Source organism: Anticarsia gemmatalis, chromosome 3, assembly GCF_050436995.1.
Source record: "Anticarsia gemmatalis isolate Benzon Research Colony breed Stoneville strain chromosome 3, ilAntGemm2 primary, whole genome shotgun sequence".
In the NCBI taxonomy this organism is placed as follows: domain Eukaryota; kingdom Metazoa; phylum Arthropoda; class Insecta; order Lepidoptera; family Erebidae; genus Anticarsia; species Anticarsia gemmatalis.
The window spans coordinates 7,329,419-7,353,828 of record NC_134747.1 but is presented as its reverse complement, the minus strand read 5'-3'; the positions used below and the strand labels follow the sequence as shown (position 1 = coordinate 7,353,828).

The 24,410-nt window shown below is 35.1% G+C and overlaps 2 protein-coding genes across 3 annotated transcripts; one reads left to right on the top strand and one right to left on the bottom strand.

Moving 5' to 3' along the window:
* Positions 1-668: 668 nt before the first annotated feature.
* LOC142987421 (betaine-homocysteine S-methyltransferase-like) lies at positions 669-15,168 on the bottom strand. The gene is made up of 7 exons (XM_076136159.1): positions 14,907-15,168; positions 7,926-8,122; positions 5,654-5,824; positions 4,678-4,778; positions 2,307-2,468; positions 1,343-1,557; positions 669-1,134 (listed from the first exon to the last, which is right to left on the bottom strand). The coding sequence occupies exons 2-7, from the start codon at positions 8,104-8,106 to the stop codon at positions 933-935; spliced, it is 1,032 nt and encodes a 343-aa protein (XP_075992274.1). The 5' UTR covers positions 8,107-8,122; positions 14,907-15,168; the 3' UTR covers positions 669-932.
* Positions 10,567-23,774, top strand: LOC142987422 (uncharacterized). 2 transcript variants are annotated; one of them, XM_076136161.1, is made up of 3 exons: positions 10,567-10,788; positions 22,868-23,039; positions 23,429-23,774. In XM_076136161.1, the coding sequence occupies exons 1-3, from the start codon at positions 10,717-10,719 to the stop codon at positions 23,662-23,664; spliced, it is 480 nt and encodes a 159-aa protein (XP_075992276.1). In that variant the 5' UTR covers positions 10,567-10,716; the 3' UTR covers positions 23,665-23,774. The 2 variants fall into 2 exon arrangements, with proteins under 2 accessions (XP_075992276.1, XP_075992275.1); XM_076136160.1 differs by lacking the exon at positions 10,567-10,788 and adding an exon at positions 22,138-22,367.
* Positions 23,775-24,410: the final 636 nt, after the last annotated feature.

Genomic DNA, 24,410 nt, shown 5'->3' with positions numbered 1-24,410 from the left:
TAAATATAAAATATCAGCAGCGATTATAGAAAAAAACTGTGCACCATTTGCTTTTCACTCCGCCAAGAGACCTCTAATGAAAATGGTATATTGTGCTCGTAAATCGTTGGCGACGCTCTCTACCCAAAATCTTACCACATAACTTACATATGTACATTTATAATAATATATACACTTAGTATTTTGAAGCTTTGTTATCTATAGGGCATATAAATTTGAGTTATGACGAACTGAACAGTATTACTGTAATATGCTAAACCTTCATTATATATCACCTGTTTGGTGTCGAGAATACTGCCTTCAAATAACGAGAAGAAATAGAACGTTTGCTAATAAATAATAATAAGTTTTATGTCCACGTTTATAATTAGGGAATTCAGAAGCAGTTTACAAACCTTACAAACTGTCTGACGACAAGTCTTTCAGTGCCAATGTCGATTAGTGTTGGAGGTTCTTTGTAAAGAAATTCTCAAAGGATTAATTTAACTGAATCCCAATCCTAAGATGCTGCGGTCTAAATCGTTTTAATGATTACTTGATTGAAATATGGGATAGACTGACATGTCGCTATATAAAGCTAATAAATTATGATCATTTTGAGGAAATCTGGTACGTATTTCCGCCTTCTTGCGAAAACAGCCGGCGTGGATTAGAATTAAAAATCATCCTAAGATTTGTATCGTAAAATAAAATTGTATATTATTCAAAAATAAGTATAGACACATTTATAGTAACTTAATGCTTAGGTAATGGCACATACATTTTTAAATAATTATATTTGTTCATAATAGGGTAGCCTTATAACAAAAACACATCGATAACCTCGTTTTAAATTATTCAGTTCTTTAAAATGTTTCAGAGGGAAGGAAGCGAATATCAAATGTACATTTTATGGCAGACTTCCCAGGAACTGTCAACCGTTTAAGTTGAGTTTAGTGAGCGGTGCTATTGGCTTGCACGTTGGGGTACTTCGCCTGGAAACGCCACCGATCTCTCCAGCAGTGCACTTGGTTACGGATGCGCGACACGTCTGCGGCGTACGTGCGGCAGCAGCCGCCGACGTAGCGCACGCCCAGGCCCAGCCACTCCTGCACGAACACCTCCACTGACTCGCACTTGTCGCGGTCTATCCACCTGGCGAACAACATTTGTTTAAGCTTTCTACACAATCTCTATGTAGTGGGTAGAGTAGGTACGCTTCTTAGTCGCAAGCAAGTTTGCATAATGAGATTAAGCAATTTGAGGCTGTTCCTACATTTGAAATAAAAAATCTTGTCAATTACATTCACTTGGGAATATGTAAACTAAACCGTAGATAACTTATCCAACTTGGAAATCTTACCCTATTTGAGGGTTGTATTTTTCGCCCGAATTGGGGTAAACGATAAGCGGAATGGGGGCGTGTGGCCGGTCGTCGTTGAAGCCTTTCAGTAGGTTTGCAACAAAGGACGGCGCGCAGCAGTTCACTCCCACGGCCACTAACTGCTCGGGATTCGTTTCCCAACACTTCTTAGCTACTTTTTGGAAACTTTCTCCGTGAGCTATGCTTTGATCATCCTGAAAATAAAAAACGTTATAAAACATGCTAGTTACATACACATGTATGTAAATGAGTTAATAAGTAGTTTTTAGGAAAACTTAAACGAACTTTGATGTCAACATAAGCATTCAGTTTTGAAACATTCGTATGTACCTATAACACGTGTTCTAGCTAAAACTGATTTGTATGAACTACATATTGATTTGAAGGTGCTTAAACGTTTGTATAGAACAGGTATTTACGATATTGCTACAATAACAAAATTAAATAACGGGTAAGGCAGGTATTATAGGGAGCAAGAAGAACTAAATTAAAAAAAACCTTTTATTTTTCAGAACTGCGTTTCACTTTTAACAGTCTGTAGTGATTTAGTTTTCGTTTCCCATTTCTGCTATCTGCCCCACCAGAATAACAAACTCAATTTGAATATTTTTTGTATCTAGCTATGTAGGTATTCACGGTGTGCCAACCCAGTGTATTCAAATATGTACAAAAAAAAAATAACTCTCCCGCTTTGCTCCAACACAACAAGGTGGTAACGCAATATGTCAAAATCAGCCTCATACAAATTGGTGACTTTTGTTGTTTTAGAATTTCTAAATTCTTCCGAGGATTTATAGAAGCTATTACACAAGTCATTCATTTTACTTTTGAATATACGAGAACACCTGTTTGAAAAGGTTTCTTTATGTGCTTTCAAGTAAATTGAAAGTAATTGAAACAAGGCAGTTTAACAGGGCAGTATTATCTACTTATACACTCTTACCTTACAACTGAATGAGAGCCAAGCTTTTATGTGAGGGAACTCTCTAAGAAGGTCGCATAACATTTCGGCTTCCTCCTGACAAGGGATCGTTTCCAATGCGAGGAGATCGACTCCGGCTTCAACTAGGGCCTGAATCCGAGGTCGATGCCATTCCCTCATAGTCTGAAAAAAAGAAAAATGCTATGTATTGTTAATGGAAAAATATGTGTCCTAAAATATGCGACCTTACAATTTTGCAAGGGAAATATCTCAAGTCTACACAATACAAATGGTAAGTAATAAATGGTTTTAACTGCTACAGTTTACACTCTGTGATGAAATCTACAACATGGCCGAGGACAAGAATTTAGTCATAAAGACTGTATCAGTAAACGGGTGGGGTGAATGTCGAATGTTACCCAACACCAAGAAAATGTTTTATCTTTCCGTCATACAGTATATGTAAACACAACGGAGGCTTTAAAGTCTACCCAAGTACCTACATACGTAAAATCTCTTGACGAAATATGCCTTCAGTATAAAAAAGTTAAAACGCGCAATTAATAAGAACAATAAAAGAGCTAAAATTAATTAAGGCGCACATTTTGTTACTTCATGTTTGTTTCAGATAGCCATTTGTTCTAGGTTTCGTTAATTAACTGTCCACCCCAGTCAAATGCTGTCGGTACAGGAAAAAAAACAAGAGAAATGGAGTGGAGTTTTTCATATTGCCGATGTAAATTTTAATTTGCAGGCAACTTTACGGCCCTCTTTACGATTTAGCCGCCGCTTTCAATGGCCTTTATTAGGCTATGCATTCATTGCTCTCGGGGTTCTGTAGAAATGATCGAGCACCTGACTCATAGTTTTTGTGTGTTCGCTTTCTCGTGGAATTTGTTTGAAATATTAATCTTCTTGCGTTTTCATTGATTTTTTTTGAGAATAGATTCTTCAGTAACTCACTAAGAATGAAACCTGACTTTTAATTCTGTATAGACATGTTTCGCGACTAAGTATAGTAACATAACACAACCTACCTTAATATAGATCCCTGAATTCGTAATTTTATGTAGATTGTTAAAAAAGGCAGTCTAACCTAGCATCAAACTCGTTATTCCCAGAGATATTTTATATTACTTATACTAGTAGGTACTTGCTTAGTCCTACTTAGGCATTTATGAAACATCCTACTTATAGGTGCTTCAGCTAGCAAACTAATTAGCTAGTAAGTTAACTAGGATGATTAATAGAAACTTCAGTTTCTGAAGTCTAGTAGTATCTATTTTTAACATTTCAGACAGTATCTTTTCCTAAATATTTTGCTCGACTAGTAAACGATATTATGGGTACAGGCGAAAAATTTAAAATGAGGAACGGAATAACATCTATTACATTAAATGATATGATGCCACCTATGCCTATGACGTTACATAGAATTCTTTAGATTAACCATGAAAATGTTTTTACAACCTAAAATAGTTAGAAAAATTATCTCACTCAGTAGAAAATAAGAATGGTCAGAATAACTAGAAAACTCTAGTAAATGCCAAATGGAACCCTGAAATCGAACAGCATAGTTAATGTAGAATAATAAAAACACTCACTCGTGGAATTTGGAGCTTTTAGTTAGAAAGCTTTACCTTTAACGTTAGAGCAAGATCGATTCGGCCGATTGCCGCCCTAAAAGCACTCAATGACAATATATACCATCAGACAAAGAACCAATTAGGCGCCGGTCAAATACATTTATTATTTATTTATATTTGCGGACTAGGTTTAAATAATACACTCATAATTGGGTACACTCATTACAATAGTTACTAAAATTAAGTATATTTATCTTTACAGTGCGTTGGTATCGTAAGTAGTATCATTAAATTAAATAAAGGCATGTAAATGTATGTATGTGGAACATTACAAATTCTAAAATGAAACACAACCTCAACTCGGCTTTAACATGTGAATTTTGCACATTATGGTAGAAACTCTGATCTGTAGCGGAATAGCTGCGGCCGTTATTGCATTGTCATCGACATACGTGCAAAATTTCAGCTCAATCGAACATCGGATATTTGTATTCGCCTACCCATGTTACATGGTAGGCGACTATAAGTACGACTAGAGTATAATGGAATAGTATACATTTATAAGACGTCAGTGGAAAGGTTATCAGTTAGGTATGTAGTTCTAACCGATAATATCTAAATAAGTACTAACTAATTGCTAGCAAGTAACAATACCTACCTAGTTCCGTAACAAGTAGTAAACGCCAAGGGGGAGTATGTTACGTATGTAATAATGTGGTGGAGAATATTTCTGCCTGGCATTGGGTAATATAAAAGTAAGAAATGATGGTTGTATTGATGATGATCAATGATGAAACATAAGGTACCTCGACAGAAGTGGTGTCAGCGTAGCTGCCGGTGTACTCGGAGCCGTCGTGCAACTGTGCTCCGTAGGGCCCCACCGAGCCCACCACCAGCGGGATCTGATCTACAACAGGTATACATTACCATAAACATACGTAGTTCATATTTATACCATCCCGCCACCAGCATGTTCGTACATTATCTACGCGAATACACATAACTTTCAACCCTTGCAAAGTGTAATTAATGCGTGCTTGCACCCGACCCTTGCGGGTGCGGACCCTAGAATCTTTGTTTAGAGCAAAACACAAACATTCTTGAAATTTTATAAATTTAAATAATAAATTACATCTGTTACGGACTTTTGACTTTACCGTGTTTTAAGAATCTCTTAAATGTTAAGTGTAAACATAAAAGGGAAGTGACACGGGCACTTAAGTGTATTTTATTAATATAGAATCACAAGTAGGTACCCATCGTTCTCGCTATTCTAAAATGTTATACCTACTGAACGTAAAATGTCTGAAATAAACCCGTGATAAAGATTTAAATGCGTATTTTTGAGTGGTTTTATAGCCTATTTACCTGTTTAGTAGAAAATGAACGAGCACAAGCTCGTCATTTTCAGAACTCACAAAATGAAAGTAGGAATTAAAATTACCTAGTCGTTTACTTTGGGGACACTTTCATTATCTCATCATAGACATTGCTTTTGTGCGCCATATTAGATTTTTTATTTGGAATCTTATTTCTAAATCAAATTTGAGTGAGTATATTGTATTCTCAGTGTGACTAACAGTTGCCGTTATCGTTGATCAATGTAAATGCTGTGTGAGGTAAGTATGTTTTGTTAAAAGTTTTTTCAAACGTATACCTAAGTTAGCAAAAACGTCATTTCGTTTCGTATCTACGCCTAAATTTCATATTGTAATTTCTTTGATATGTCTTAATATATTATAAGCAAAAAGTGCAAATGGCTAGCTGTTAGCAAGCACTTACCATCCTGGACGTAGTCCTGGAACTCCTCGAGGTAGATAGTGCGGGCACGCTTGGCCAGCTCTGCGGCTCGCACGATCAGCTCGTAGCTCTGCTCCGCCGTAACGCCGAGATGCTCTACGAATCCTTCTATTGACGCCTGGTACGTATTTGTTATTATTAAATCGGCTCCCGCTGAAAATTAATCATAAAAATATTTAATAGCCCGCAAACAGTCATTATGAAATATACATTAATCACATCAGCTAACCGCAGGTTGGTGTTAAATAGAAACAAATGGATCCCAAGATTCATGCTTTTAACCATCTTACCGATATCTGTATGCTTTTCCTGTCAACGTTAATTAATAGTACACATACTCCGAAATTGGTATTACGAAACTAGCACGATAAATATTGCCGGAGCTCAAGTTTGTTGCTATATAACGGGGTGCGAGCGAGGCGGCTGAGGGGCGTAAACAATTAATATTATTAAAACTTAGTAATGCAACACGAGCTCGGCTAGTTCAATAATACGGAAGCGAGGTCGGCAAAAGGAACCGTTCTCTGTCGAAGAAAATAATTATGTAATAAATAGAAGACGGCGCTCTGCTTGCGAATGGAAAGGTATTAGACAGACAAGGTGATTAATGGCAACAACGCTGTGTATCCCGAGTTCTAGTTTGTATACGACGCGTCTGCATTACGGGCGGGAGTCGCGCCTCGTGCCGCTTGCCGCCTGCCGAGCCTGTACTATGCAAATGTGAAGTAGTTAGCAGATGAGGGAGAAATAGCGGCATCACTTGGCAACTTGCTACAGCGTCAATCATAATAATCACTGCGAAACAGCTGCGGCTTACCTAGCGGGAAAATATGTGTGCTTGCGACGATATTTTATACAGTTAATAATATTTCTACAGTTTATTCTACTTCATGTATAACGCCAGTAAGGACAATATACCTACAAACACAAAATACTAATAATATGATAATAAGCGCATTACAGTTGGACATACATTGCGGTGGGCTTGTATCAAAATATATTATCTCGTGTCCGCCGCTTTATAACGCAACGGAAACATGAATGATTCTGCAAAGTACGTGGACATATTTTATATTTTTCACATTATGTCTTCTATAAGAGGCAGCAAAGCAAGGCAGTAGGCTTTTCCCTCCAGGGAGTTATTTGCTTGCAGACACTTTTCAGCTTTTCCTTATGAAAAGAAACGGTCCGTTTTGTGGCGAAGAAAAGCGCTTTCAGAGGACGATGACACGAGACGAGGTCGCACTCTCGCTGTCAGATGCATGAAAATGACGGGCTAAAAGCGACCTAACGTGTAATTCGTCAAAACACGCATGTACGCTCGTACTTAGTGCCGTACCGCCTGCCACGTACGTTTATGAGCCTCTGTATTTATGTGGCTAGTGTGGTGACGTTTGTCATTTTTGGAACATTGATTCTAATAACTACGATTAGTCCAAATATATACTTTTTTGCGTTTCTATATTAAACATTAATTAATATCGGTCAATGTAGACTTACTTTAAATTAATTATCTCATGATCTACCTAAATAGTGAACCATATAAATGTATCGACATGCTAACCAACATATTTTAGTTTGGCTTTATCTAATGGATATTAAACCAAAACCTAAGTTTTTAATATTATTTCAACATTATAAATTATAATAATAGTACGCCCGTGCTCTCCTATTTTACATATTTTCTCGACGCGTGGCATAATAATGCACTCAATGCATTGTGTCATTATATTCACATAAGGATTTCAGCTTTAAAATACACAGACGTCGGCATCAGCCATTAATGGCGAGCGCTTCTGACGATATCGTCGTAATTACTGTGGTAATTATCGTGGCGCCATGTTCGATGCTGATCGCAATACGTCAATACTACCTACAGCTACACATTACCTAACAATTCAAACTCATCTCCGTTGCGATGCAATTCTACAATGTATTCTGTAAAGGTAACGTTAAATCGTAGTTTAAAAACTGAGACTCTTCCATGTTTCTTGACAATAAATTAGAAAATCTTACAAATTCTTAAACAAAACACAGAAATTAATTAAATTCTCTGAATGGCGCAGCGGCGGCGGGGTCTGCGTACTCTGTATGGCCTACAGATATTTGTTCCAAGCCTGGATGTTTGTATATGTGATTTGTGTACTTGAAAGCACCCACGATACAGAGAATTCGCGTGGGATATAGAAGCCTTGTGTTATTTGAACATAACCTACTCTGTATTTTTAACAAAAGCCATATAAAATGATCTTACCTCTTAGAAAGTCTAGATGTGTGTTGACCACTTCTTCTGGGTGAGTATAGAGGAAGCGTGCGCTCCACAGAGGGTCTCCGTCGATGACGTGACCCACGTGGCACGAGAGCTGCGTGGAGAACCCTCCGTCCAGCACCACTACACGCGGGGGCTCCGGGCCCTCGCCGTTTGTTGGAGTCATATTTTAATAACAAATTCTGGAAAAAAGAAAACAAATTTATAGTTTGTACAAAATGTTCACGGTAAGCAAGTAAAGTGCACTGCGTTGACCTAAGTAGTTTTTAGAATTTATTACAAACATCTATACACTTGACAAAAGTGCTTCCCGTATACTTTCAGCGTGGTAGAGTCAGGCAGGCACCTTAACGGCGATCTTTCGGATAAGTAATACCACTCCATCTATCGTTTACTTCGTTGAAGTCTTAATAAAATCGAAACACTTTTTAGTGTTAGAGAATGGCGCAAATAAATCAGTGATCTATAAATTCGGTGCCGTGCATGTGGTGATTTATTTTTACCGATACGCGAGAGCAGCTGCTTTATTACTCACTTTGTGCGACACTTTAAAACTTGAATGTTCGTCATAAAGCTTTTAACTACGAAAATGTACATTTTGCAGGAGAAAAAATAATGATTCTGCATCGACATTTTTTTTTTACTAGCTTTCGTTCATGTTTATTTGTAAACCAATTACTTTTTATTTCTTAGAGAATTTGACGGTATACATTTTTGCGTTTAAGATTCGAATTCCAAGAAAATATTCGAATTGTGTATACGAATGTAATTAGTCTTAGTTATATCATTAAAGTGAAAGTCCTTTTTTTTTAAACCACTTGGTCTACGTTGTCATTAGGTACTTTGACTAACATAAAAAAGTTAAGTACTGGTCGTACTGGAATACTGGATGGTTTAGATGGTAAACGAGTAATTAACATATACGATAATATAATGAAACGATTGTTTTTAAGACTTTTCTAGAACTTCTTATTTTGCTAACTTTCTATACTTGTCCATTTGATTCGTAAAATTTTGCAGCTACGTGGAAGAAGGTATCTTTGAATCCAAAATGGATGTGTCGCATATATCTAAACTCTATATAAAATGTGCTAGTGCACCTGTTCTCGATATCTCGCACTAAAAGCGACTCGGCCTGGCACCTAGCTACCTAGTACCTACTATACATATGTGCACGTGCTAGGCCCGTGGGGACTTCGTTTACTACTGCCATTCAATATACTAGGTATACTCGTAAACTACAATGCTCTATTACTCATCGCTCTATAGAATTATTCTGATCATTAGCATAGCCGACGTTCTTTAGGTCGAGGTTACATGACATAAAATAATTAAGTACATTACAACAAAATAGCGGATGCAAATCAAGCGGTTACATTCAATAATAAATGTAGTACGACCATTCTGCTCGTTAAATCGATGCTAAATCAAAATTAACTTTAGTATGGTATTACCATTTTACTGCGAGTATATCATGAAAAACTAACGAGAAAACCCGCAGGCTAATAATAAATTCTAACCGTGTGCCGTGGAAACGGCGATAAACAGTTGCCACCTGTCATTTGGGCGTGAATAACACGCGTAACATACTTGCTTCGAACGTAAACACGTAGCTATATGCAGTTCCCAACATTACGTGTTACTATTTGAGTGCTTTATATATTTTAGAATCATGATCGATAAACGAGAGACGACGGCGCTGTAAAATGTCACTTTGTGCTGGTCATTTACCTATAAATACATCATTATCTGTTGTGCATTCTCGACCGCTAATATCCTTAAAACACGTTCCATCAACTATGTTCATCTGAGCACATTTATCATATGCATTGTAATTACCCTACAATCAATGTGTTGTCAGTTATGTAAAGGACTAACTGCTCTAATCCCAAAGCTGGAAAACATGCTGTCATAATTACGGCAGATATATTTGGTAATTGTCACTTTTGACTGCTCTTTAAGTATACTATCCAATTCGTTCATATATTTAATTAACATGACAATCATAATATATGTACAAATGATAACGAAAAGGGAACACATTCAATGATGTGTTAGCTAGTTACACTCGGGTTCCAGTATCATTAAGATATTTACCTAGACAATTATTTGTGTTAGATTAAACATTGTCCCTAATTGCGTTTGCTTAATTAGCTACATGTATACAGCCCTACAAGTACTATTGATAACATTATTTACCTAATTAGATAGACAGGTAAACATTATCTTTGTATATTGAACATGTAGGTAGCTATTTATATCGTTGTTAATATTATTATGTAGTACCGTATCCACCCGCATATATGTACTTACAAGGAAATGTCAATGACTTTATCTTTAGTTTTTCTTGCCTGATCTTTTTAAATTTTGAAATTGTCGCAGTAGTAGTACTTCTCTGTTACTGAATAAATAGGTATTGCTCTACTTAGTACTTTTAGTGTTTGATGAATATAGTTTAAATATGTACATTTTTTAGTACGTAAGCACTCATTTTACAATTAATAGGTAAACAAATAACAATAATAATTTCAGCGGCACGTGTTAATATGAAGTGCAGGATATTAATTCCAGCATATAAAATCACATCATATCGCCTATATTACATACACCCACGTAATTAAATAGATAAATGTTATCTCAATGTCATTATCACGCAGAAATAGTCAGTAAATATGAATTGGCAGCATCCATTGGCGCTCTTATTGTTTGTCGAATATCAAAGGCTTAAGATCTCGGAGAAATATTGAGAGGTGGCCATGTTCCCTCTCGGTTCTTAATGCGATCAATATCATTAGGGTCGGAAATGGATCGGAAAGGTAGCTTGAACGAGACCTATGCATTGACAAAGGTAACTATTATATTATTAAGTGTTCTTTGCTACCTGATTGTACAACATACTTTATTGTTTATTGTGTATTGTACACGTGTTTTGTATCTCTTTGAAATATGCTTCGCTATTTACATGCATGTTCGTTATTAATATTATGTAACTTGCTCTAGCGAAGCTAATACGTTCACCTATTATATTCATGTGACAATGTTTCTTTAACAATTTATGCTATTAGAGGCTAGATGTTATAAAAATTGCTTGGTTGCTGTATCTTGACTGAAAATCTAAGTTAGATCATCAGTCATTTTTACTTTTTAAAGAAGCAAAAACCTAACTTTGTCTATTGTCCTGTTTCATCCATCGTAAGAGCAATTCATAAATGATTGAAACGCCGTTAATAAAGTGTTAATGTACTTTAAATACGACAATCAAGTGGTCAAACACCTCGGCATAGTACATACTAAGTATCAATATCGAATGTTTACGTTGAGATAGTCTAAGGTCGCGACTATTACTTATCTCGCGGAGAAAAGTAATAAATGTCGTCCGCTCATAAATAAGGTATATTATACTTTTATTAACATATTAGTGATTTTGCTTACTTTACACTTTTGATAATAGTTTTTTTTTTGTTCTTTTTAAAAAAGACAACTCCCGCACTAAGAATTGCTCTTGTGTCGCGGGGACTTTTACAAACATACAAACAACGGACACAAAGCACAACCAGACCCGAAGCAATTATTTGTGGATCACACAAATAATTGCTCCGTGTGGGAATCGAACCCACGACCTCCCGTTGCAGTGGTATCGGCGTGGCGACCTAAACCACTGCGCCACGGAGGTAGTCATAGGCAGTTAGTTGACCAGTTACGTATAAAAATTGTTTTTTTCTCCTTATTATTACAGATTTCCAATTATGGCAAGTCTTAGCCTTTAAAATGTTTTTGACCAAAATATAGAGGCTCTCCGTCCATGTTTGTGCCTAGACGTTGAAACTACTCAACCGAGAACTTTCAAAGCACTTCGCAGTAAAGTTGCCAGTGGGTTAGAGAACAACAAACCATTTTTCATCCCGGAATAATGCTCGATTCCCTAGAGAGCGGAATCTCTGCGACAAATCAAATTCTACGCGAAGGTCTGCGAAAGCTAGTGAATATATAATGTGGCTACATACCTACAATTATGTCTAGTAATATATGGAACAAATACTAAAACAAAAGAATCAAAGATGTCAAGTCAATAGCGAATTGTTTTAATTATGTAAGATCGTCAATAAGTTTAGTTGATAAATCAGTTCATGTTTGAATATGAGTAAGTAGATGTGTCCCTAGTCGCAGGTAGCTGTACTAAATAATCGTAGTAATTTTCTTCATTGCTAGTAATAATGCCAAATTAATTCATTTGAACGGATTAACTCGACACCCGTGGGTATATCGTGTAATAAAACCCTGGTGCGGCGAACATGTCTCATAATAATAAATTATTACGATACACCATACATGGTGATATCTCTGACGAACGTTGTACGTGAGGGGACTTACTCCATAAACCTTCCCTTTGCCTTCAACTCTTAATAAGTTGTAACAGTAACTGGGCTTTCCAATTATTGGTTATCACTTGTATTATCAGTAATTATTATGAAAATGCACGTAATTTCAAATACATAACTTATAAATGAAGATAACTAACAGTAAAAGATGATGCAAATTGTGTAATGTCTTAGTAATCAATTAATGGAAACTTTCAGATTATCTTAAGGCGTGTTCTCGCAGGAATAAATACTATGTTGTATAATATTGTAATTAGTATAATTATAGATTGTTCTTGATTGATTGATGACACATTATAAATAGAAGTCTTAGATAATAAATGGGATTTCGCAATTATTTCAGTAACTGATGATATTAGTCGTTTATAGCGTCTTTCTAAACACTTAGGTATTATCTAGTTACTACATATTATTTTTCCTTATGAATGTTTGCAGCTAAACAGTAGTGTGATACATATGTATAAATAGGTATGTCAGTGTCTTTTGTTTGGGTTACGTTGTATCAACTGATACAGTATCTCTTACTTGGAGACCTTAGGTATATTATGTGCGCGAATACATAAAAACCAGACTAACGCGACTCGGATTTAGGACCTTAGGTATTTTCAAATAGTGTACTAAAAATACTGATTTATTTTTAATTTGTTACTAAAGCGGTTACAGCTGTACCTACACGTTTAAGGCTTACAATGTTACATTGATTACTTTTAGAGATAATAAATCTATTGCACCTATCTATCAGTTAGTAGGCGAGTACGTGACTGCTCGTCAAGAGGCAGGTCACAACATTCTGATTTGACACCGGGTGACTATCTCTCATCATAATTAAATACCTAAGTACTAAGTAATGCATGCGTCTGAATAAACTTGTTTCATGTATGCTGGAACGAAAGGAATTCACGTATCATAACGTCGCCTTGACAAACTCATAATTGTTTTAAAAGTTTTCGCGGAGCTTTCCCGGGCCCTCGTCGCGAACTTCTTAACTTATTTTGGAATGACATAAAAATGTGAAGGACACTCTAATTAAACATAAATCACTACAAGAAAAACTTGGGGAGCCGCCTACAAAAGCGGTTGAGACATTTTTGCAGCTAAAGAAATATCGTTCTTGGTGACAACAATATTTTAAGCGTTTTGACATACACCTGAGCACGGAAGGCACTGAAATGAGCTATTGTGGAGCCTGATTGCCTCCGCGGCTGTACGAAATTCCGCGTAAAATATTGACATAATCTTTGTAAGTTCTTTGAATGTTATTGTACATTGTATTCTCTGCGGCTGTTTTGTAGAGTCACCATTTAATATATTCGTAAATGTTCTGTACTGCTTAAATGAAACGACTATATAATGTAAAAATAGTTTTATGGAGGGTTACTGTATTTATAAATATTTCACAATGTAAATATCGTACGAATGAGTATCAAAATGATCGAACTAAATATTTAAATATAATAATAAAAAAATTACCGTGTTCGTCATAATAATCGTAAAGACATTGTATATTTTGAGTATCTACTAAGATTAACACTACATTTGAAAAAAAGTGTATGGTATATGGAGGTTCATAAATGTATGTGTATAAAGTAGTCGCTGCGGCAGCGGCGGTTGAGACTGAGTGGAGAGTTCACGCAATGGTGTAGTGCTAGAGTAAATATTTTCTCAACGTAAATATAACTTGTTGTTACTAGTCACGCTTCGGCCGAGTGGTAACAAGCTTTACTACACATCGCCAAACACGCTCTTCGTTTTAATCGTCAAAACAATAAGCAACAGATGTTAAGTAATAAAAAAAAACAATAAGCTTCATGTTGAAATTCCAGTCCATTCTATACGATAAAGGTTCACGAAGCTGAAGCTGTTATCAATTAATTTGTAAACGAATAAATGTGCCTGACACAAAACTTTGGAATATTTCGAATGTTTTTCGCTTTTGGTGCACAAAATATGTACGATCTGTGAACCGTATTACGAGATAACATTTATTAGTCTCAACAATACACCGATAGATGGCCGGTGTTCGTGTCCGAGAGTGATGAGTATGTTGATTGTTGATTCACTACCATACACACCGATGTTGATTAAAAAACAAATGGTTTCTGTTCGCATGGGGGCCGTGAAGGTTACTATGTGTTTATTTTGGTTGATTGGGCAATTTTAACCGACGACATAAATAGATTGACATAAAGGAGCACTATATTGATAGTAATAATTCTGTCATAATAGTCAGCGAATATGGTCCAGCTGATAGGTAGATGATGTTCGATAACATTGTAGCGGAAAATTCCTAATGTTTTGTTTATCTGTATGCCTAATTGTTATGAGATTTTCTGCTGACTTAAATTACAAAAAAATATTAAATATTGAGGACACATTATAAAACTTTTTAAATATTATTATTATTTAAATCACCTACTCATACGTGTCAATTTAGTTATCAATTGTCGATTGGTTATTATATGATACAATATTTAAACATCAAATGAAAAATGGTATATTTATATTTACAATTTGTGTAAATAACATATTACCGGCAATTTCCATCAATCTTACATACACTATAAACTAATACATGATACGTACTCACCTTAAAAGCTGGAACTACGAAAAATAATTTAATTATTTAAATTAAAAGAGAATTCACTAATAGTGAAATAAAATGCGGCATCTATTTAGAAAAACATGATCGTAAAGCAACGCGCAAAGAAGCACTATCACGAACACGCGCGTTGTTCGTATCAACGGCGTGATGCTACACACTGGGACAACTACATAAATAAACTAGAAAAAATATAATATGTTCACCGCACGTACTTAAAATATTATACAAGTTGTTTGTATGATAAAGTAAACACACGACTCGACGACAAGATGAAGACTGAATGTAAAACGTTATCCGCGAGTTAGTCTATAAGAATACATTTACATAAATAAATATTAAATAACAAAGCTAAATCATCTTTGTGTTGTTATTTGTTAATCGTTTACCATTAATTATTAAGTTTCCTCGAAGCGTTAATCGCGTTCAAAGGTCATCCTCGTTTCTTCCAAATGATCTAATTAAGTATGACAAGAAAGAGAAATAACCCAATCGCTGTAAACATGAATTAACAAATAATAAATTATGCTTTGAGGTTTACTGAAACAGATGATGATTTTTAATGAATAAGAATATTGAAACTGTTTTCTGACGTGACATACGTTTATATCATCAAATATTGACCTACTCGTTATATAGCGGATCTACAATACAACCTAAAACAATTGGTAATACAGTTACTAAAGCTATTTATATCTAATTCCTAACATCAACCTACAGTTATTAAGAACGAACTCTACATAGAAGTTTATACGGCTCTATAATAATTAAATTCGGTCACTCACGTTATTTTTTCAGATCATAATTTTTACTATTTTTTCCAAAGTTTGGACGATAGTGTCCAGTGTGCGGCGCTCGGTGGCTGATTGGCTCGCGGAGCGCATTTCGAGACACAGATATTAATAGAGTTATCAACACGGATCAATGTACTCGGCCCGTTCACTCCGCTATCGACCGTCAAAAGCGAATCACTACACTATTTTCTACGTTTTCATGCTAAATTAAGTTCGTATATTAATAGTGTTTGCTTTTAATAAACTGCTATTTCTATTTTTTTAACTGATATTTTTAAAAGAAAAATAGACATAGCTTAATGACTACGACGGTATTAATTAATCTTCTTGAAATCTATTCGACCTACATAGTACCTATGTTTGGTCTATAAGTACTAAAGTTTATAAAGGTGAAAGACATATAGTTTAAATATTTTTTGGTGGAAGCAATTACAAATACCTATATTTATTAATTTCCTCAACTGGCATGTAGTGATAAGCCTTTGAGTTTTACGATTATGAATGATGAAGGCGAAATATTATGTTTTAAAGCACATTTAAAGTTAAGTGAGGATCGTTGCAAAACAGTGGTCCCACATGTTATAAAAAGTGTGGGTCGGCCCGGGTGGCTTTAGCCGGGTGTCAAAGTACCTTCTATTACCCACGCCGTTTAATGATGATGGCTCTACCTCGAGCCCAAGGTAACATTATAGCTCCTTGTATCAGCTGTTGAACCTTTATCGGTCATTCACACGCGCCACCAGTTCATTTGAAAAATCACATCGCTTTATATATTGTATTGGTACCTACTACCTTACTACGTTAGTAATGACAAAAATTGTTGGTAATGTTTCAACTATTAATACTTAAACACAAATAGTCGAAGTATGCAATATAGAATTAATACAGGTCTCAGATCTAACGTTTGTTTTCAATCATTTTTATAAATAGCTACGTACCTACTAACAGTATTAATTTACGTTATGATCAAAAATCTATTCGATGTAATATTCCTATATACATAGCTAAAAGAGTTACATGTTCCTTTACCTACATAATCACCCTGACAAAATCGTCGGGTCTAAAATTCGCCAGCGTATTCCAGTTAAAGTAGATAAAGTCTAAGAAACTTTTTATGTCAACACATTGTTAGCGAAAAATACGTACGCGTAAAAACATCGCTATGGAAAATTTTGATCATTATTATTTCAAAACTGGTTCACTGTTGCTTTGTTACAATGACGAAATATAAAACAAAATGTTTCAATATGAACCTCTATGAGGACACCAAATAGTGTATAGTATTAAAACTCTATGTTACAGAGTAGTTAACTATTTTCACATTGTAAAATTTGCGCAATCATATCCCCGGGCATTATTTTGGGGCGAGTTAATTTGATAGAAACATCCAGTGGCTAGGGCTACACTATTATACAGTACCTATGAGTAAAGTAGGCGGCTAGGCGGTAGGCGCGTTTGATGTTTGATAGCAGAAGTAATTGTATTACCTACATAGATATCTAGCGAAATCACAATAGCTGTCTCATGCAAGTCAATTACGTCTATCTGCCGCCTGGTTAGTTATCTGAACACACTGATACAATATGAATTCAGTACGGGCGAGTTACAGTTGTTCAAAACTATTAAACATGATTATTTCGTTGGAAAATTGAATTAAAATTCAATTCTGTTATCTCGAGTAGATGCGGTTGAAAGTCTGGGCGGACAGATACAAGATACGCCACACTCGGTTACATGCACATTTGTTTTATCTATTCAATTAACTATACAGCGGGAATGTATCAAAACTACTTTAAGAAATATAGTCTTCATTTCAATACGTATTTTCTGTTTGCTCTACATAGAGTTCTGTCTACTCGGAGTGAAATATTTCGGCTTTGTTTTACAGCTGGCATGATGTTTGTAAATATCTTTAATAATCTACATGCTTTGTGAAAACTATTTCATGATTTGTTTATTCTGCGAGGAAAGTGGAACTATTTATGGAACATCCCTCATCCGCTTTTCATAAATTAGAGAAGATTAGTATATAATTTGATATACGGCCAGCCTTGGATGAGTCATACTAACCGAAATGATTCTATAGATATATTTTAAACATTTAGAGATTTAAATTTGGGATAAAAACCAGACTTACTTAACTATATTTGTTTTATTGCTCCCTTTTTCTGCTAATAATATCAATGTAATACTCCAACTAACATCAACGGAATATTGTAAGAGTCACAACGTAGCTACAAAGGATTTTTCTTTTAATAAATGCAAAACTCTTAAGACAGCTAGTCGTTTATAATAAGAGGAAAAGTTTCCTACATAACCGGAGAAATGTCAGTAAAGTTGAATTAAAACGTGATCAATAATACATGTGTTGGGTAATCTCAAGTTCTCTTTACTGTACACTGTACAGCAGTTAATTTTCAATTGTCGTTTGTCATAAGAGCGTGGAATGAGTCTCAGATAATGCTTTCTATGTGAATATTTTTCTTCTCGTTCCAATTATCGTGGAAGCTTTGCGCCGTTGCCGTTGTGCGGCACTTGTGTTAATATTGTGATTTTAGATTTCGGGGAGGCGAACACCCACGTCTCCGAGCTTGCGATGATCAAATTAGATGACATCGAAGATTCTTAAAGATATTTTGTGTTTGTCAGCTTCAGCGTAAACGTTATACTCGGGGAATTTTATGCCTAATTGATATTGGTTGCGCCGGTTGCTATTCAATCTTTTTATATTAGCATTTCAGCGGATAGCAACGCAGTACATTTATAACAATTATATAGATAAAGTGGACGCCTAACAGCCAAAATTCACATCTGTCTCACATATTAATCGTTATCTTTCGATAAATAGTTAAGTATATTGTATTTTATTTTAGCAATAGAAAAAGATAAACGCTAAGATAATGACAAGATATGAGTAGAAGATCCTAACCCGCGATAAATTGCATGTCAGACGTATTATCTGTCTGTAGATATTAATACCTAAACACAAATGTTATCTCCAGCCGACTATTGTTTGATCACATCGTTTGTTCGTGGTAACATATATATTATGTAATATACAGTACAGATATTTAATTTAGAAGACATTTTTTCTCGAAAGATAACGAGAATACGGAGCGTTCCAATCTTTTTCTTTTTCTGTTATTCTACAATTTCGCGATGGAATGGTAGAAGCTAATAAATTACGTAACTTCAGTATCAATAATTCAAATTGCAAGATTTTGCTGCACCAGTATAATCGTTTCCTACAATCCAATTTCTTTGTTTAAACAACGAAATTGAATATTGAGAAAGCGCCGCAAAAATCCATTTGTGGTCGGTATAGGTGTCTATAGCATGGTCGTGGTGAATAATATATTATTATTTACGGTGTGATTGGTGTTGGAGCTGAACTAATCCCAGTGCGATGCGCATACTGCACACGTGTCCGAGAACAACCTTACTCTACATACCTTCTTGAAGATTTTTAACCAGAATGTGCCTTTACATTATTTTATAATGATACTTACATAGGTATATTTAATAAAGACAGGTATTTGAAGCTTGGTCCAGTGATTATATATTTTTATTTATTCGTAAAGTATGTTGTTTTATTCTAAAATCTCAGATTCTTACCGACTTGCGTACTTGTAACTGGTTCCATATTATTGGAAATTATTTAAAAAGGTTGTATCGGTAACTTGTAGATAAAACACATATTTATGTTTACGTATCCATATAGTGTAATCAAGGTACGCCGCTGGGAAAAACGAGAACCCATCTAAATAATAAACACATTGACTAGAAAAAACGACTCAGCTTGGTCTGATCCATCGATTGGAGGAATGATAAATAATGAATAACATTAAATAGTATTGGCACTTAATGGTAATTCAGCTTCAGGACAAATCTAGATTTGAATTTTCAGTACTCTCCTTAAATTAAATACCGAATCTATACTTTGTTTTACTATATTTCGAATCCTTTTAGAACATAATCCAGAGTCCATGTTAAAAGAGTATTTCTGTCAATTACTTTTAAAAAAACATAAATTACTCAGACTGGTTATAATATAAATATACGCATTAAATAAATCGTAAATTTGCATAGATACCTTCAAGTAAAGAATTCAATCACACCGAAAATCGGCGAAAATATTCTGAATCACTTTTTGCTTACAAAATACCTACCGTCGTTAAATAATTTTTGTGGAATTTCACTTCTCGCCGTCCTGGAATATACAAAAAGCATCCTTCTGTGAAATTTCATAAAAATCGGTGACAAATTGAAGGAATCACGAGTTTGTGATATGAGGACGGATAAGTCAGACGGATGGAGGGCACGACGAAATTATAAGGGATCCTCGTGGCTGCGGAACTCTATGGACGCGATACGTTATCTCGTGTAGAGTTAGGTCGAGAGAAAAAGGTTTAGGGAATACTTTGTTCCATAAAGAATTTGTTTTTTTTCTTATCTGAGTAATCAAATTAGCCTGCGAACATTATATAAAATTATATGTCTACCTTGTCGGTTCTCATATAATAAATGTGTAGCAAAGCATCTTTAATATAAACACAAATTAAAATAATGACTAACTACATAAAGTAACTGTTCAAGTATTTCTCATTAGCGTTGCAAAATATTTTGCCGTCGCATTTCCAAAAGATGCATTCACATTGAGCCAAAGAATTTAACTTTAGAAAACTTATTTTGAGTTAGTTTTATCTGTTTCTACACTTTTCATTTATGTTTTCTTGGTATGTGAAATCTTTCGCTATGACGAATGAAAATTCATTAATCACTTTGTCTTTTACTCGTATTATTGTTAGAATATTATGCCGACTTTCTGACATACAGGTATGTGAATAAATCCTGCCTGTACATAGTGTACATTAATACTCTCTACTGACCATTATTAGTAGGAGTTAATTCCCAATTATTAGCAATGTGCACCTGATGACCTGACTACCGTTATGATAATTATCGTGGAACACTGCTTCTGTGATGACTGTGATTGTGATCATTCTCTCGGCAATTCAATCGACTCAGTAGTATTTATTTACTTAAATATGGAGTATGTTATGCCTTTTATTTCCAGAAAAGAAATGATCGATATTATATTTATTACATTTGGTGAGATTTCGTTCAGATTATTTCTTACTTTTTTTCATATCCTACCCAACTTAATTGCTGAAAATATAATTTGGTAAATAATTGCAATATTTATACAATACATTTTCTTAAAATATACACGATACAATATTTTTGTTGATATTATATACGTTACATTATGAGCGGCCCTTTATAGCGTTAGCATCGTAAAACGTAAAAGATGTAGTTTTATATAAATATCTAGAATATTTTCTATCGAGATGGGAATGAAGTCTTGAAATTCGCAGAAGTACTTTCATTCAGTAGTTCCTAGAGACCAGGTGACGTGGTTTACGACTTACAGTCGACGAGGAATGTTTAGTGCAAATTGCACTGAAGACATTCAGTTGCGCCAGTGATAAATATAACGTCAAATGATATAGACTGAATAACGAGTTCCTTCAAACGAATAAATAAATTTCACGCCCAATAAACACACGCTCAATTGTAAGCATATCTGACAAAATGTAAAGAACGGTTTTCAGTAAATTACGGATTTAAGAAAAACGTACCTACGAACAATATAGGTACTATTTGAGTTCGGAGAGGTTGAGTAAACATAAACAAAGTATACATTCCCGTTTCCAAATCCCGATTGATTTAAGTAAAGTTAAGCAAGTCTGTTGCAATGCATTATTTATTGATTTTGGATATTGAAGACTGTTTTGAATACCTTAAGTTTCCACAACGCAATTTGATCAGCTTTAAAGAATAAATACTGAGCTAGACGCGTCTTGAATTTATAAATGAAATATGATGATAATACCGTGCGTACCAATATTCACTCTATGAAGTTCGGTGAACATTTTTTATAACTGCCACAAAGAGGCTGGCATGAAATATGGAAAAGTAAATCATTCTGGCGTATTCGTTTTTAAGTTGAAATTCAATATTTGTACAACGTAAACGAACATATATCATAAAACAGCTATACCTATGTAAAGAGCTGCCCCGGGTTATATTTTTATTCTGTTCATTTCCATTACAATCTCTGCGAATCATGTTATATTTAAAAAATTGCCATATTTAGATAAACTTATATCGGTCAACGTTTTTAGAAATACGATAATAATATAATTTTAGCGATTTGAATGAAAAAGAAAACGAATGGTATAATGCGTGTCGTAAGTATAGTATGAAATTTGTAATAGACATCTTTCATTCAAGTTTCATTTGGTGTAGGCAAACAAGTTGATATTGTGCCGTCTGTATAAATATCGAATCTATGGTCGGTCTTGGTATATAAAGCAATGAGCGTAAACAACAAAGTGAAATTACCAACTGAACGGCAAACAGGAGAATGTTTACGTGCAAGTGGATATTTGGAATAGTGTTGTTTGGTGCAGTGAGCGGGTGGAGCCGCGTGCTGGCCGACGCTCGCCCAAACATCACGACCTGCGAGGAATTTGAACGCGGCGCTCGATTCAATCCATATGCAGTTATCGATTCTATGTGGAAAATATTTTATTTTTGGGCGAACAACACGGAAATGTACCCGATATTTTTTTCAATACCGGCTAAAAAGGTTTGTTTACTTATTTAAGGTACGTGTTATTATTTTGGATAATAATTATTATCTGGTTGGATCTTGCCACTGACAGGGGGATTTGGAAGGGAATGGGGGAGGCCTTTGCCCAGCAGTGGGTTAATTAAACAGGCTAAGGAAAAAAATATATATATTAATCTACTAAGTAACATCTCCACTTAAAAAATATGTTAATTATCAGAAATTATATAAACTTATTACAATCGAGCCATCAACGGTAATATTTAGGATATCCGATATATCCCCGTCGATTAAACGTTTAATATGCGTTATCATAATCGGTTTTGATATACAAGTATGTAGATATTGATTGCTAAACGAGGTAATATGTGGGGCCCTTCATATTCATATTAGAAAGACTCAAACGAAATTTGTTATATGATTTTGTAATTAAAAAATACTTATTATTGTTTGGACCAGTCTCACAACAACAAAAAGATATGGTTGTTATATTTATGTTGAGTATGTTTTGTTTAAAGAGAGTACAAAGGATCAAAGAAGTGTTTGAATCCATAAGCCCGGGTGTCGAGGTGGAGTGGGACAAGGCCACTCTGATCATGGAGCCGCGGCCTGGCCTCGAAGTGCTGTTCTTGTACGCTCGTACGCCTGGAGCCTTCCGTGCGCTCGTCAAAAAAGAGCGTCGCAATAAAGGTGCGCAATATTGTTACCCTCTCCTCACCGCCGAGCCCCTCTTCTCGCGCCATTTCCGCTCCTAACTTTTCTCGCTCGACTTGACTCATAATGATAATAAACAGGTCGCATTTCAAACATTTTTTCTTATTTTTTCATGGTCTCTTCCTAATGACCTTTACTGTCTTACTCGTTAACATGAAATAACTACCCGGTCGGCGACGTTAGAACTCATGTAAAAAGTAAATAACGTTTGTTGTTCTGCGTAAAATGTTTCCACTGTTAGAGCGGTCATTGTATAATTCATTTAACATCAATATAGTTTTAATAATTGGGTTGGGTCGAAATAACAAAATTAGGTCAAACAAGTGTTAAAATTGGATGAACAAATTAGGGGTGTTTGGTTACAGTTCGGCCGCACCCCGAGCCGTTGATAACTTTTGCGGACGTGAGAATGAAGCTGGTGGACCGGTGGATGGGCATGATGTGCTGCGAGGACCTCACGGCGTACGCACTCGTCAGAGTGGACGAGCTGCCCACCACTGAACAGGGGTGCGTCAGAGCCGCAGCCAAACTGGGCTACAGCGCACCCGGTGGACGATCTTACTTATACATCAAAAATAAAATGAAAGAAGAAGAACTTTAACCAAGTATTGTGTAAAAATCATACAATATCATAGACTAATTCGTTCTTCCCTTTACAAGTTATATAAGACTAGTTAAGTAATATTTGAGTATAATGACATGATGCCAAAAATAAATGATTTATTTGATACAAAAATGCAGGTATTTTTATTATTTCAATACTTGAACACTTTATTCTCAAACACTTTATTTATTGATATGATAAATTGTGTAGGTATTTCTGTCGAAAGAGCACACTTATTTTTTCATATCACATACATATTCGTAAATCCTTACTTGATGTTGGCGTAGCGTTATATTTCTATGATGTTTTAGTGAATAATGTGGGATACGGGACTTACCATGGTCCCGATCTACCAATAAATCAATTGCCAACACGCAATACCTTACGGTTACCATAAATAAAATATGTTGTGATTTACACACACAGGTATCCACAGAGAACTGACCTGGTATTGCGATACCGGAAAAGAATTTACGTGTGATAATAATTAATTTTACACGACTCTAACAATTTATTGAACCAGATTTAATTAATTTTAGGTCGCTGATATTCAGCTCAAAATTGAACTCTCCGTGAGAGCTTTCCATTAATAATGTTTTAATTATCAATGATGTTTAATTAATAGCTATGGATTTATCACAACGTAATAATATGTTGACAAACAATCAAAATGCACAAAACGATTTAACAGATTTAATAAGAATAACTTGTTTATTCACTAACACTATAATATTACGTGTACA

What these genes read in the sequence shown, in the direction of transcription:
- LOC142987421 (XM_076136159.1), bottom strand. Translation starts at nt 8,106, where the DNA reads ATGACTCCAACAAACGGCGAGGGCCCGGAGCCCCCGCGTGTAGTGGTG. An exon ending in CTGACACCACTTCTGTCGAG is followed by an intron (nt 2,469 to 4,677) that starts GTACCTTATGTT and finishes TCTTTTTTTCAG; the next exon opens with ACTATGAGGGAATGGCATCG. An exon ending in AAATACAACCCTCAAATAGG is followed by an intron (nt 1,135 to 1,342) that starts GTAAGATTTCCA and finishes GTTGTTCGCCAG; the next exon opens with GTGGATAGACCGCGACAAGT.
- LOC142987422 (XM_076136160.1), top strand. Translation starts at nt 22,143, where the DNA reads ATGTTTACGTGCAAGTGGATATTTGGAATAGTGTTGTTTGGTGCAGTG. An exon ending in TTTCAATACCGGCTAAAAAG is followed by an intron (nt 22,368 to 22,867) that starts GTTTGTTTACTT and finishes TTTTGTTTAAAG; the next exon opens with AGAGTACAAAGGATCAAAGA. An exon ending in AAAAGAGCGTCGCAATAAAG is followed by an intron (nt 23,040 to 23,428) that starts GTGCGCAATATT and finishes GTTTGGTTACAG; the next exon opens with TTCGGCCGCACCCCGAGCCG.